The sequence below is a fragment of the Trachymyrmex septentrionalis genome, unplaced genomic scaffold, assembly GCF_001594115.1.
Source record: "Trachymyrmex septentrionalis isolate Tsep2-gDNA-1 unplaced genomic scaffold, Tsep1.0 scaffold220, whole genome shotgun sequence".
Taxonomy (NCBI): Eukaryota; Metazoa; Arthropoda; class Insecta; order Hymenoptera; family Formicidae; genus Trachymyrmex; species Trachymyrmex septentrionalis.
The window spans coordinates 745,872-757,291 of NW_017305376.1; the positions used below are offsets into that span (position 1 = coordinate 745,872).

The window sequence follows — 11,420 nt, forward strand, 5'->3', positions numbered from 1 at the left end:
TATATATTACAAAAGAATATCAAAAAGTTTTTTTTTCTTTTCGTTCTTAGGTATTTGACTATGCACCTGACGGTGTTAGGAAGTGCATTGTCTCAACTAATATTGCGGAAACTTCTATTACCATTGATGGAATCAGATTTGTCGCAGATAGTGGAAAAGTAAAGGAAATGAGTTATGATCCATCGTGTAAAATGCAAAGATTAAAAGAATTTTGGATAAGCAAAGCTAGTGCGGAACAAAGAAAAGGAAGAGCAGGCAGGACTGGACCTGGAGTTTGTTATAGGTATAATAGTTCCAAATAAAAATCTGAATTTCCTATCATTTTACATGAAAAAGTGTTCAGGAATAAATAATATTGTTTCATCCACTTTCATAGAATTTATTCGGAGGAAGAGTACAAGATGTTGGAAAAATATTTAACACCAGAATTACAACGTGTACCTTTAGATTCTTCACTGTTGCAAATGATAGCGATGGGACTTCCTGATGCGCGAAAATTTCCGTTTATAGAACCACCACCAACGAATAGTATAGAGAATGCTATACTATCCTTAAAAGATCACGTTGGTATCCCAATCGATTTTACTTTCCTCGCAAAATACCAGATATAAAATATAACTTTTTTCTTATTAGGATGCACTTACGGATAACGAAAAGATCACATGTATCGGTAAAACCTTAGCACGGCTGCCCGTTGATATTACAATAGGGAAGATGTTAATAATGGGATCTATTTTTCATCAAGTGGAACCTGTATTATCACTGGCCGCTGCTCTAAGTATACAAACACCATTCACAAATAGGGCTTACAGGGATACCGAATGTGAGGTAATTAATGCTTACGAATGAAACGACTGCACTTATTACTAATTACGTAATTAAACAATTTCGATAATATTGCAGACATTTAGAAAGAAGTTGGAATCCGATCATGGTGATCCAATAACATTATTGAATGCATTTAAAGAATGGCTAGAAGTGAAACAAGAAAATTCTCAAGAATACAGAAGCAGTAATAATAGTAGCAGAAAATGGTGCAAAAGAAGAGGTTTGGAAGAACAACGATTCTACGAAATGACAAAATTAAGGACTCAATTTAAAGACTTACTTCAAGTTAGTTTATACCTTTCATTTGTTACATAGATATCTAATATCGTTACATATACCTAATACTACTTGTTGCTTATGTATATATGTAACATCATGCAGGATTGCAATTTACTCGAAAGTCTCCCAGAACCAAATTCTTCTATGACAAGCACAGAACGTGCCATAAGACATGGAGAACTGAAACTTTTGAAATCTCTCAAAAGAACTTACAAACAAAGTGAACCTAAAAGACGTAAACAGTTAAAAATAGAAACATTCGATATACGATTGGAGGATAATGATGAAGATAATGGAGAACTTGACATAAAAGATATAGAATTTCGAATGAGAAATGACTCGAGTCAGGTGCAGAATCTTTTAACGGCGTCTACTGCATGTACTTATAAAGATCTGACAATGTTAAAATTGATATTATGTAGTGGTTTATATCCACAATTTGCTTGTGCTGATGAGTTTAATTATTGCAAGGTAAAAATTATATATCGTAGAATGATTCTCTTAAATACATATTAATACTTTGGATTAAATATAGAAAAACTCAAAACTACAGAAGAATATTATGAATATAGATGATTTTGTTTCTAAATTAAATAATAAATTAAAAAAAAATAATCTAAAATATTTATAAATAAAATATTATGAATCATTCCGTATATATTAAAAATGATATATTTATATAATAAATATATGTCTTCAAACTATTATCCAGTCTACAAGTGAGCAATTGTTTCACACTAAAGCGAAACCATATGTTGCTTTGCATCCAATGAGTTTTTTTGGAAATCATTCACAAGTTTTGCAAATTGAAGAAACGGATGTAATGTCAATGCCAAGGTTTAAGAGCAAAACTCCCGTTAGTTGTAAACATCAGATATTGGCGTATCTGTAAGTTTTTGTTGTATGTGTAGGTGTGCGTGCATGCATATCAAATGTAAGTAAATTTTTAAACATTTCATTTAATATGCTAACAGGTCTCTCTTGGAAACTACAAAACCATATCTAGTAAATACTTTAAGAATGCCTGCCGCACAAACGTTGCTATTATTTGCACATGAAATAGACACAAATAGTACATTCTCTATGTAAGTACGTTACCTTGTAAATTTTAATTTCTTAATTCATAATTTTTTTAATGAGATAGTAATAGTTTAATGAGATAAAATAAAACTGTTTTTACATCTTGTAGAATAGTATGCGATTTGTGGCTTATGTTAGAATTTCCTGCGCCTGATACTGGCCAAATTTTGTTGATGAAAGCTATCAAATTAAGAAATAAGTGGGACTTTTTATTAAACCAGCAATTGCAAGGTAAATAAATGCATTTGCAAATAAGTTGTGTGTACATTTCTCTAGAATAAAAAAATAAATATGTAGCAAAATTAATATATGTTTTATATTAGGACCCAATGATGTTAATGATAAAAGAAAAGATTTTAGTAAAGTTGATCAATGTCTTACGCAAGAACTGATTGAATATATGCATACTATGATACCATACACCATAAAACGACTGTTACCTGCTGATCTAAAAATGATATATGTTGGTAATGGTTGTAATGATACGAGTATAGAGCCTAATCCTTTCCAACCCGATTTTAAAAGTGTACCAAATACAATTAAAGGTGGAGTTTTTGTAACAAATAGTGTTACATATAATTGGTGAGTACAAAATAATCATATAATTATTTGCTAAGTTGCGCTATTACTGTATAAAATATAAAATTAATTATTAATCAATACAATATAAAGATCATTGTTTTCATTAATAAAACTTCAATTGTTATATTACAGTATAAAAGAAACCAATTGGAGTGAACAGCTAATTGCAGAAATGCAAGAAACCGAATGGCATTGTCAAAACTGTAATCTCCAAGCAATCCTGTCGAGTATTGAAAAACTTCAACATCAGAATTCTTGTAAAATTGCAGATATGATTACCGTTGATGCAAAAAGTGAAAATAGTACACGTAAAGCTAATAGTCAAGCATATGAATGTCCTGATTGTTTGCTAACGTTATATCTTACACCTATCGAAATATTAAAGCATAAAAAATTGCATATTAAAGCAAGTTAAGATATCTATTGTAAACCAAATGATAATAAGTAACGGGCAAAGTAAGAGTCAACACGTTTCTTTGAAATTAACAAAAGAATATATTTCAATTAACAAAGGTAAAATTACATAACGTTACAAGTTTCGGCTACCGGATTGAGCCCTCTTCAGACATTAACATAACGAAAAAATCGCAGAACAACATCAATTATCGCAAATGATCGCATATTCATAACATTCACAGTTCGGGTGAGTCTTGATGTAGAATTCAACATTATTTCCGTACGATTGAACTGTCAAATGTATTAAAAAATCTTGGCAAAGCTCTAGTTGATAAAAAGAAAAACTTAAAAACTGTACACAAAAAGATCTACGCGTAAATGAATTAACATAACGGAAATCTAATAAAAATAATAATAAAAAATATAATCAAAACTCACCAGAAATCATGTGTAAAAAAATACAAACGAGTGTGTCCAAAAAGGAATAAAAAACTTTCGGAATATACACAGAAAGAAAGAACGCAGATGTGTAAGACAGACATTACGCGCCGGCCACTATGTACGTTCTGTAGTGCGGATCAAAACAGACTGATATCTATTGTATAAATGTCATAAATGGGATATATGATTACCGATTGTACATAAATGGAATATATGGTTTATTAGAAATAATGTTTCACATATAATGGATTCTTCTTTGATTTATAATTAGAGATATACATATAAGTATTTCATTAGCGTAATGCGCCTATATTGATAGAGTTCTATATATACATGTTATCTACAATATACTCAAATATTTAGTTTATACGTATTTCAAAATTCATAAAAATAGTTGTATTCTTTTAAATATTTATAAAATAAATATTTAATATAAAATAAATATTTTAGTATTTTTCGCAAGCAGTTTTCGATTATAAAGATTTATTCTTTGCATATATATATATTTGAAAAGTTTAACAACGTTCTTGCAACAGAAACAAACGAAGAGACAGAAAGAAAGCACACATAAAAATATATATCAAGTCCATGGCAAGAAATTTGAAAACATAAAACAACCTACGATTGTATATCCTATAAAGTAAAATAATATAAATTTATCTTGCAATGTATATTGTTTTTGATATAAGAAAAATACTTTCCATTTAGAACACATATTTTCCTTACTTTCATACTGTAAATCGATTTGATTGGTACATTTGTGAGACATGGTTAATGCACAGTACCAATACATCAAGGGAGTTGCAGAGGCTAATAAACGTGTACTAATTTGGATATGTACAAAGAATAAGCAAAACATGATTAAAAATAATCCATGTACTATAAAAACAAACATACTTGATGGATATTTTTTTACTTTAATATTTTCGCTTTTTGTCTTGCTATCAAAAAAGCCTAACAAGTATAATTCATCTCTATATTCACTAGCAAATTCTTTTATACATTGCAAAGTAATGTACAATATCGGAAGAGCTAAAACAAAATTCGGTATTTGTTTGAATTGATAATATCTTAGAAATCCGACATTCCAATATGTCTTTTGCACATACGAATATGCTAAAGGCACACTAGCGTTACACCATATTGAATCTGTTTTACCTGTTAAAATCAGATTATTTTCTACAGCATATTGTAAAATGTGAACTGGCAATAACGATTTATCGAATGTAGAAATACAGAATTTCATATAATTGTATAATTGTAAAAGGACTAATGGAAATAGCGATTTAATCATTATGCTTAATATTGTAAAATAGTTATTTAATTTCATTAATTTTAAAATATCCCATAAGACTGATAATACGTTATGTTTTCGTCCATGTGTTTCTATTCTTTCTGAATTACACAAATTCTTAAGCCTGAAATATATAGGGAAACCAATGTTGATGATACCATTTGATCTCACTAAAGTTGATAAAGCTAATGGAAAATAGATGTTAGATATACATTTGATACTTCCTTGCATAACGTAAAATGTTAAATACGCAAACATAGATTCTGAATATAACGCCGAGAAAAATATGCTAGCCGGATTTATACAATAAAGTATTGCCGCTTTGTAAGCTGTTATAGTATTTTGAAATACACTCTCAGTGAGATCATAAAATATAATAGCAGACTTTACGAAACACACGAAATTAATTAAAATCGCAGCAACGATCATCGTACTTTGCATGTTGAATAAAGGAAATACTTTTGTCAAAATAACAGCAATAATGTAAATCATAGTTGGATACAACGGATAGAAAGCGAGAGTATTCTCATATGTGTACCCATATCTTGCAATATGTAAAAAATATTCTCCATCCCAACGTGTAAGACCATTGAATAAAAAATTAATTATTTGGTCGCAGAGAAAAACTTTCTCCGCAGAATCCAAAGGTCTTTTAAAAGCATCTGCTTGATGATCGGGGATTAATACATTGAAAATTACTTGTAATTTTAATATTACAATCCTAGTAGTTATCGCGAACCAAAGAACTTTCTTTCTCGGCGCGTACATTTTGTGCTACTTTTACGCTCAATTTCTATAACGTAGTAATAGAATTACATCTAATCATAATGAATCGTAATGAATTATTAAATAAACTCGTAATATAATCTTGCTCAAGGTCTAATTATATCTGCCAATGATTTAGATTTTTTGTTTCCTGTGTATGTATTTTTATCATATGAAGAGGAAGTAGTCTCTCTCTCTCTCTCTCTCTCGAATCAAGCCGCTAACGAAATCACTAAGTAGAAATTGGTGCAGCTCTAAATAAGTGAGTATTAGAGGATAATGCTGGAAGAGAAAATTCTTATGTGACATACACATACTTATTACATTTATTCTTTATATATGTCGCACTAACAACATGTATCTTACTTTAAATTTATTCATTATCGTAATTAATTTTTCATTATAATTACTGTACAAAATACTATAACACAACAGCAACTTCCACCTATATCCGCGTCGAACCCGAATAAATATACATACATACAAATATCTCATATTATAATTTACATAAATATGGATATAAAACTTGTAATTTCTTTTTAAATCATCTCTTATATTTGTTTTGCTCTTTCGTTTTACAGTTTCTACATATTGAATTGACATTATAGTATGTGTCTCTCTATATCCTAGATTTTTCAAGAAGTCGGGCAAGAAATTGGAAAAAAAGAAATTGACAAAACTTTCGACAAGGACTTGATAGATTGATTATTTACTGAACATAATAGTAATCAATCGAATAAATGCTCACCGTATCATACTGCAATTGAATATCCTGGTTACGATGGATAATACAACGTTGGTAGACCAAAACTACGGACAGTCGATACTCCGTTATTGAGAAGACTGCCAACAGCTTACGAAGATGAAGTGTATAAGCCTCTAAAAGACCAAAACCATTAGAGGTAAGTGAAAAGCTGAGTGGAAAAAATTAGATCTAAATCAAGAACAGAGAGAAACGCTCTACTTGTATTTTGCGAATATGTATACGCGAATACGACTTATCTTATATATATGTTACAACTATATTAAATATTTAAAATTACATTACTATCATTGATAAATTTACACCTCGAATTTCAATTTATATTATGCTCAATATATGATCAATATATGATCAATATAAAATTATATTTTTTAGATGTTAACATTCGATCGTTATGGCTATTTCCTATTTCCTATTTGTTGAGTTTTTTTAGATGTATTTAGAGTTTCAGGAACTAAATGATAACTAGATAGGACTAGGACAGTATTATTATATAAAATTTAAACGAATACAATAGAAAAATTCTCAACAAGTCAACAGATGGTGGAGGAAATTTTAGCTCAGAGACGAGCATGCTCACCAGCATGAATATATTAATATAAAAATTCCAAAGAATCATCGATACAGAAGTAAACCAGGACATACGGACGGCTTGTTTAACGTATACAATGCGATTATCGGACGAGTCATTCGCCGAATAATCCTCGTCAATCCTACGACAATGTTACGATCCTCGAAACATAGCAACCCCATTAACAAGCGACATTGTTTTTCAACATTGCTCAAAACTTCGATATGCAATATATCACAGCTGAACGAGATTACACCATACTTAGACGATGGATTGATTTATGATACATCCAAAGTGATCCGACTACCAGTGGAATATTGCAGGAGGACGGGCAACTCGCATCGTCGGATTTTCCTCTGTATCCCGATTATAATACCGTTAAATTACCGATGGTCAATCCATCGCCACCTATTCATCATCATCAATATATTTCACGACATTACACCAAGAGTATCATCAGATATTTCAGTAAGTGAGAAACTTTATTGTCCACAAATGATAAACTATATCAGAATTTTGTGCCACAGATGCGTTTAGCATAGTCAGCTATATGATGATCTTTTGGGGTACATTCGTACTCGATCTTCTCTGAATAAGGCATCGGAACGTCAACGCCGGCGCATCGAACCGCAGGTGCGTCCAGTTGAAAGAAGACTGGATTTTCCATCACTGTCGCGACGATTTCGGCTCCTACTCCGCATCTAGGCCAGCCCAGTTCGACGGTCATTAACCTGTGTGTTTTGCCAATTGATTTGAATACCATATCCCAATCTAAAGGTCTCAGCGATCGTAAATTGATAACTTCCGCCTCGATTCCTTGTCCTGCCAACAATTCGGCCGCTTTAAGCGTATACAGGTACGCCTGACCATGTGTCACTAGAGTAATATGTTTTCCAGGTTTCTCCACCTTAGCCTTGCCGAAAGGTATCTGGTAGTCCTTGTCCATAATTTGATCAGACACAGGAAACTCAGTGTTGTAAAGTAGTTCACTCTCCAACATGATTACGGGATCGGGATCTCGTACGGCCGCCTTCAAGCAGCCCCTATAATCTTCGCAGGTCGACGGCGACACGACTTTCAAGCCAGGCGCACTCATGTACCATGCGGCAAAACATTGAGAGTGCTGTGCAGCCAAACCTTTGGCATTACCATTCGGCCCTCGGAATAGAATAGGAACGGGAAATCTTCCAGCGGACATGTAGAGATTCTTCGCAGCACCATTGATGATACGATCAATGGCTTGCATGGAGAAATTGAAAGTCATAAATTCGCATATCGGTCTTAGACCTAGTAGCGCTGCACCGATGGCAATACCGCAGAATCCAGCCTCCGTAATTGGTGTATCGATCAATCTCTTGTCACCGTATTTCTTCCAGAGACCACGCGTTATTTTGTAAGCGCCGTCAAATTCTGCAACCTCCTCTCCTAATATGAATACCTTCTCGTCCCGAGCTAACTCCTCGTCGAGGGCCATATTTAACGCTTCGCGCACTGTCATCATCGTGACCGATCTATGGGGCATTTCGCCTGTGGGAATCTTCACCCGCAGTATCTCTTTACTCCTCAATAATCGAGCAAGATACATTTTTAATTAAATACCGTAATCAGTCTTAATTAAATTTCGAGCAAACTTCTGATCGTTATCGCCTGATTTGATTTCAATGCAATTCAAACATATGTGTTTCAGAATTAGGAAATCGTTGAGGAAACGAAAATCCGTTCCTGCTGACTTTCGGTATAATATGGTTTAGATGGCTCAATTTCGTAGCATCTCATATTAAACGTCACAATTCAAATTGGTCGAATGACGAAATTTTTAATAAAGCCCGTAAATGGATGATAGCGACTCAGCAATACATTGTCATTAACGAATGGTTACCTTCATGGTTGGAAAACAGGCTTCCTATGTACGAAGATAAAAAGTATCAATTTTCTAATTTTACGTACACAATAGATAACAATTTATTAGATTACTTGTAATTTATATGTAATTCAAATGATAATTTGTTCAAAGGTTACAATCCATCCGCAGATAGAGCAATTTTTCCAATCAGCCGCTTTTGGCTTTGGGCATACCTTGGTTCCACCAGGTAAACAATATTTTTTATTTCTCAATTTTTAACAACAAATATTATATGTTCGACGTATCGTCAATGTTGATAATATTGCAACATGTTATTCATGTGTTTGCGTTCTTTTTCTCATTCAATTGTATAAGGTACAAGGTGATACAAAAAAAACTTGATTTTTAATTAACAGATAAGCTTGTATTAATTAAAAGTCGTAAGATATAAAACTGTGTCTTATAATCTAAAGATGTATGTTATAATTACAACAATAATAATAATAATAATAATAATAATAAAATGCGATTATCGCAATAATCATAATACTATATGTATATTATACTTACGCAACTATGAGAAGAATAATTGCTCCTTGGAACCCTATCCAATTAGAATATGCAATTACTGCATGTCATAAGTATTTGACAATTATACATGAAAATTTTGATGTTTCGACATTCAAAACGCACATGTGATGTGAATGATGAATCGTTTAGAATTCTCTCTATGCCAATTTAACAAGAATAAAAGATATTGATATGGAGAAATTACTAATAATGGGGACGGCTATTTAATTATGCGAAAAAGGGAATCATAAAATTGTTGAAGATCTACGCGATAGTTTATTCGGTCCATTAGAATTTTCCAGAAGGGATTTGATATGGCACTTAATATATAGAGAGGACGTGACCATGAGATACCTGATTATAATAGCGTTCATTGTGCCTACAATCTGGTGAAAGTTAATCATGTATCCCATTTTAATAGCATAGATATATCGGTATGTTGTATAAAACTCATTTTTTTGTACAGTTAGCAGCAGTACTTGTAAAAAAAATATTCGCATATTTCGTGTAAGATCCAGGAGAAGTTCCTCAGATTATGCAACAATTCATTCAATGACATAGATGTTTGAGTAAGCGAAATACTAGAAATTGGTGATGATCTCGGAGAATTGTTTCAAAGAATCATTCGTGATCAATTTCAGAATATGCCATGGTGATAAGTTTTGGTATAACTACCAAATGGATACGTAATCACAAATAACTATTTTACAATTAATTTACACAATTTCACGTTTGCATATTATCCATATGATTGATTTAATAAACAATAAACATTCGATACGATTTTCTTTGTAGACTTTTCACTAACGATTAAATTGAAAGACGAACAATTATAATTTTATGATGTGCTAATGTGTACCATTAAGATGGCCTGAAATGATATTCCAAGGAATCCTTTTGGAGTTCCTACCGCAGATATAACAAGAAAAAATATACGTAGGCGGCTGGAAAAGTTTCTGCAAACAATATGAAAAAAACATGTAAAATTCGGTAAATGGCTTTATTGTTTTTCGAAGTATTCGCCTTTAAGATTGATACATTTTTGCATACACTCGAACCAATTTTCGAAGCATTTTTTCCACTCTAAGGCTGTAACCTCAGAAATCAGTGTACGAAATGTTTTAACAGCTGCTTCAGGCGACTCAAATCGCTTACCACGCATCTTATTTTTAATGTTTGGGAACAAAAAGAAGTCATTAGACGATAAATCAGGTGAATACGGACAATGAGTCATCAATTCGACATTATTACTGGATAAAAAATCAACGGTTTGACGTGCTATGTGACAGCGTTGTCATGATGAAGGATGATGCGACGATTTCGGTTTGTTCTACGCAATTTATTTATGACTTCTGGCAAACAAATTGTTGTATACCAATCAGTATTTACAGTCCTTCGATCCTCTAAATCCTCCATGGTTGTCACATGTCCGGTATAACCGAAGAAACAAGCAATCATTTGCTTGGCAGCACTGCGTGAACAAACAACTTTTGTTTCGGTTCATTTTGAAATACCCAAACAGCGAATTGTTGTTTACTTTCGAGCTCATACGAATAGATCCATGTTTCATTCCCAATAACGATATTGTAGACCAAATTTGACCGACCTCGGTTGAATTTCTTGAGCATTTCTTTGCTCCATTTAACACGAGCCTGTTTTTGAGCTTCGGTCAAATTGTGTGGGATCCAACGACTGCAAAGTTTCCGTACGCTCAAGTGATCATGCAAAATTGTATGTGCTTTCGTATGTTGCTTTCATATCAATGCCTAAGGATGCCTGAATCTCGCGGTATGTTATGTATATGCCGGTCTCGCTCAATCATTTCACGCACAGCATCAACATTAGTGACAACAACAGACGTGGATGGACGACCTTCATGGAATTCATCACTAAGAAAGATACGTCCACGCTGGAATTCGGCAAACCAATTATAAACAATCCTATTGGATGGTGTTTCATCCCCAAAAGCCAAATGAAGTCGATCGATGCATTGTTTCGGAGTTAGATT

The 11,420-nt window shown here is 32.6% G+C and overlaps 4 protein-coding genes across 6 annotated transcripts in view; 1 reads left to right on the forward strand and 3 right to left on the reverse strand.

Moving 5' to 3' along the window:
- The window catches only part of LOC108748465 (probable ATP-dependent RNA helicase DHX34), a 5,454-nt gene extending 2,194 nt beyond the window's left edge, over positions 1–3,260 (forward strand). For both annotated transcript variants that reach the window (XM_018486653.1, XM_018486654.1), the window contains 10 exons: positions 51–283; positions 377–563; positions 634–828; positions 904–1,113; positions 1,210–1,578; positions 1,820–1,995; positions 2,082–2,192; positions 2,297–2,418; positions 2,511–2,769; positions 2,902–3,260. In XM_018486653.1, the coding sequence (XP_018342155.1) occupies positions 51–283; positions 377–563; positions 634–828; positions 904–1,113; positions 1,210–1,578; positions 1,820–1,995; positions 2,082–2,192; positions 2,297–2,418; positions 2,511–2,769; positions 2,902–3,184 (2,145 nt within the window). In that variant the 3' untranslated portion in view covers positions 3,185–3,260. The remainder of the gene's footprint in view (positions 1–50; positions 284–376; positions 564–633; positions 829–903; positions 1,114–1,209; positions 1,579–1,819; positions 1,996–2,081; positions 2,193–2,296; positions 2,419–2,510; positions 2,770–2,901) is intronic.
- LOC108748448 (histone-lysine N-methyltransferase SETMAR-like) overlaps positions 1–11,420 on the reverse strand; it is a 16,033-nt gene that overhangs the window by 3,900 nt on the left and 713 nt on the right. The window contains exon 2 of the mRNA XM_018486634.1: positions 11,061–11,163. Coding sequence (XP_018342136.1) covers positions 11,061–11,163 — 103 coding nt within the window. The remainder of the gene's footprint in view (positions 1–11,060; positions 11,164–11,420) is intronic.
- On the reverse strand, positions 4,095–5,677 carry LOC108748466 (GPI mannosyltransferase 2). Its single transcript, XM_018486655.1, has one exon. The coding sequence runs from the start codon at positions 5,666–5,668 to the stop codon at positions 4,187–4,189; it is 1,482 nt and encodes a 493-aa protein (XP_018342157.1). The 5' UTR covers positions 5,669–5,677; the 3' UTR covers positions 4,095–4,186.
- Positions 6,969–9,212, reverse strand: LOC108748469 (pyruvate dehydrogenase E1 component subunit beta, mitochondrial-like). 2 transcript variants are annotated; one of them, XM_018486658.1, is made up of 2 exons: positions 9,076–9,212; positions 6,969–8,902 (listed from the first exon to the last, which is right to left on the reverse strand). In XM_018486658.1, the coding sequence occupies exon 2, from the start codon at positions 8,582–8,584 to the stop codon at positions 7,508–7,510; it is 1,077 nt and encodes a 358-aa protein (XP_018342160.1). In that variant the 5' UTR covers positions 8,585–8,902; positions 9,076–9,212; the 3' UTR covers positions 6,969–7,507. The 2 variants fall into 2 exon arrangements, with proteins under 2 accessions (XP_018342160.1, XP_018342159.1); XM_018486657.1 differs by having other exon boundaries at positions 8,974–9,212.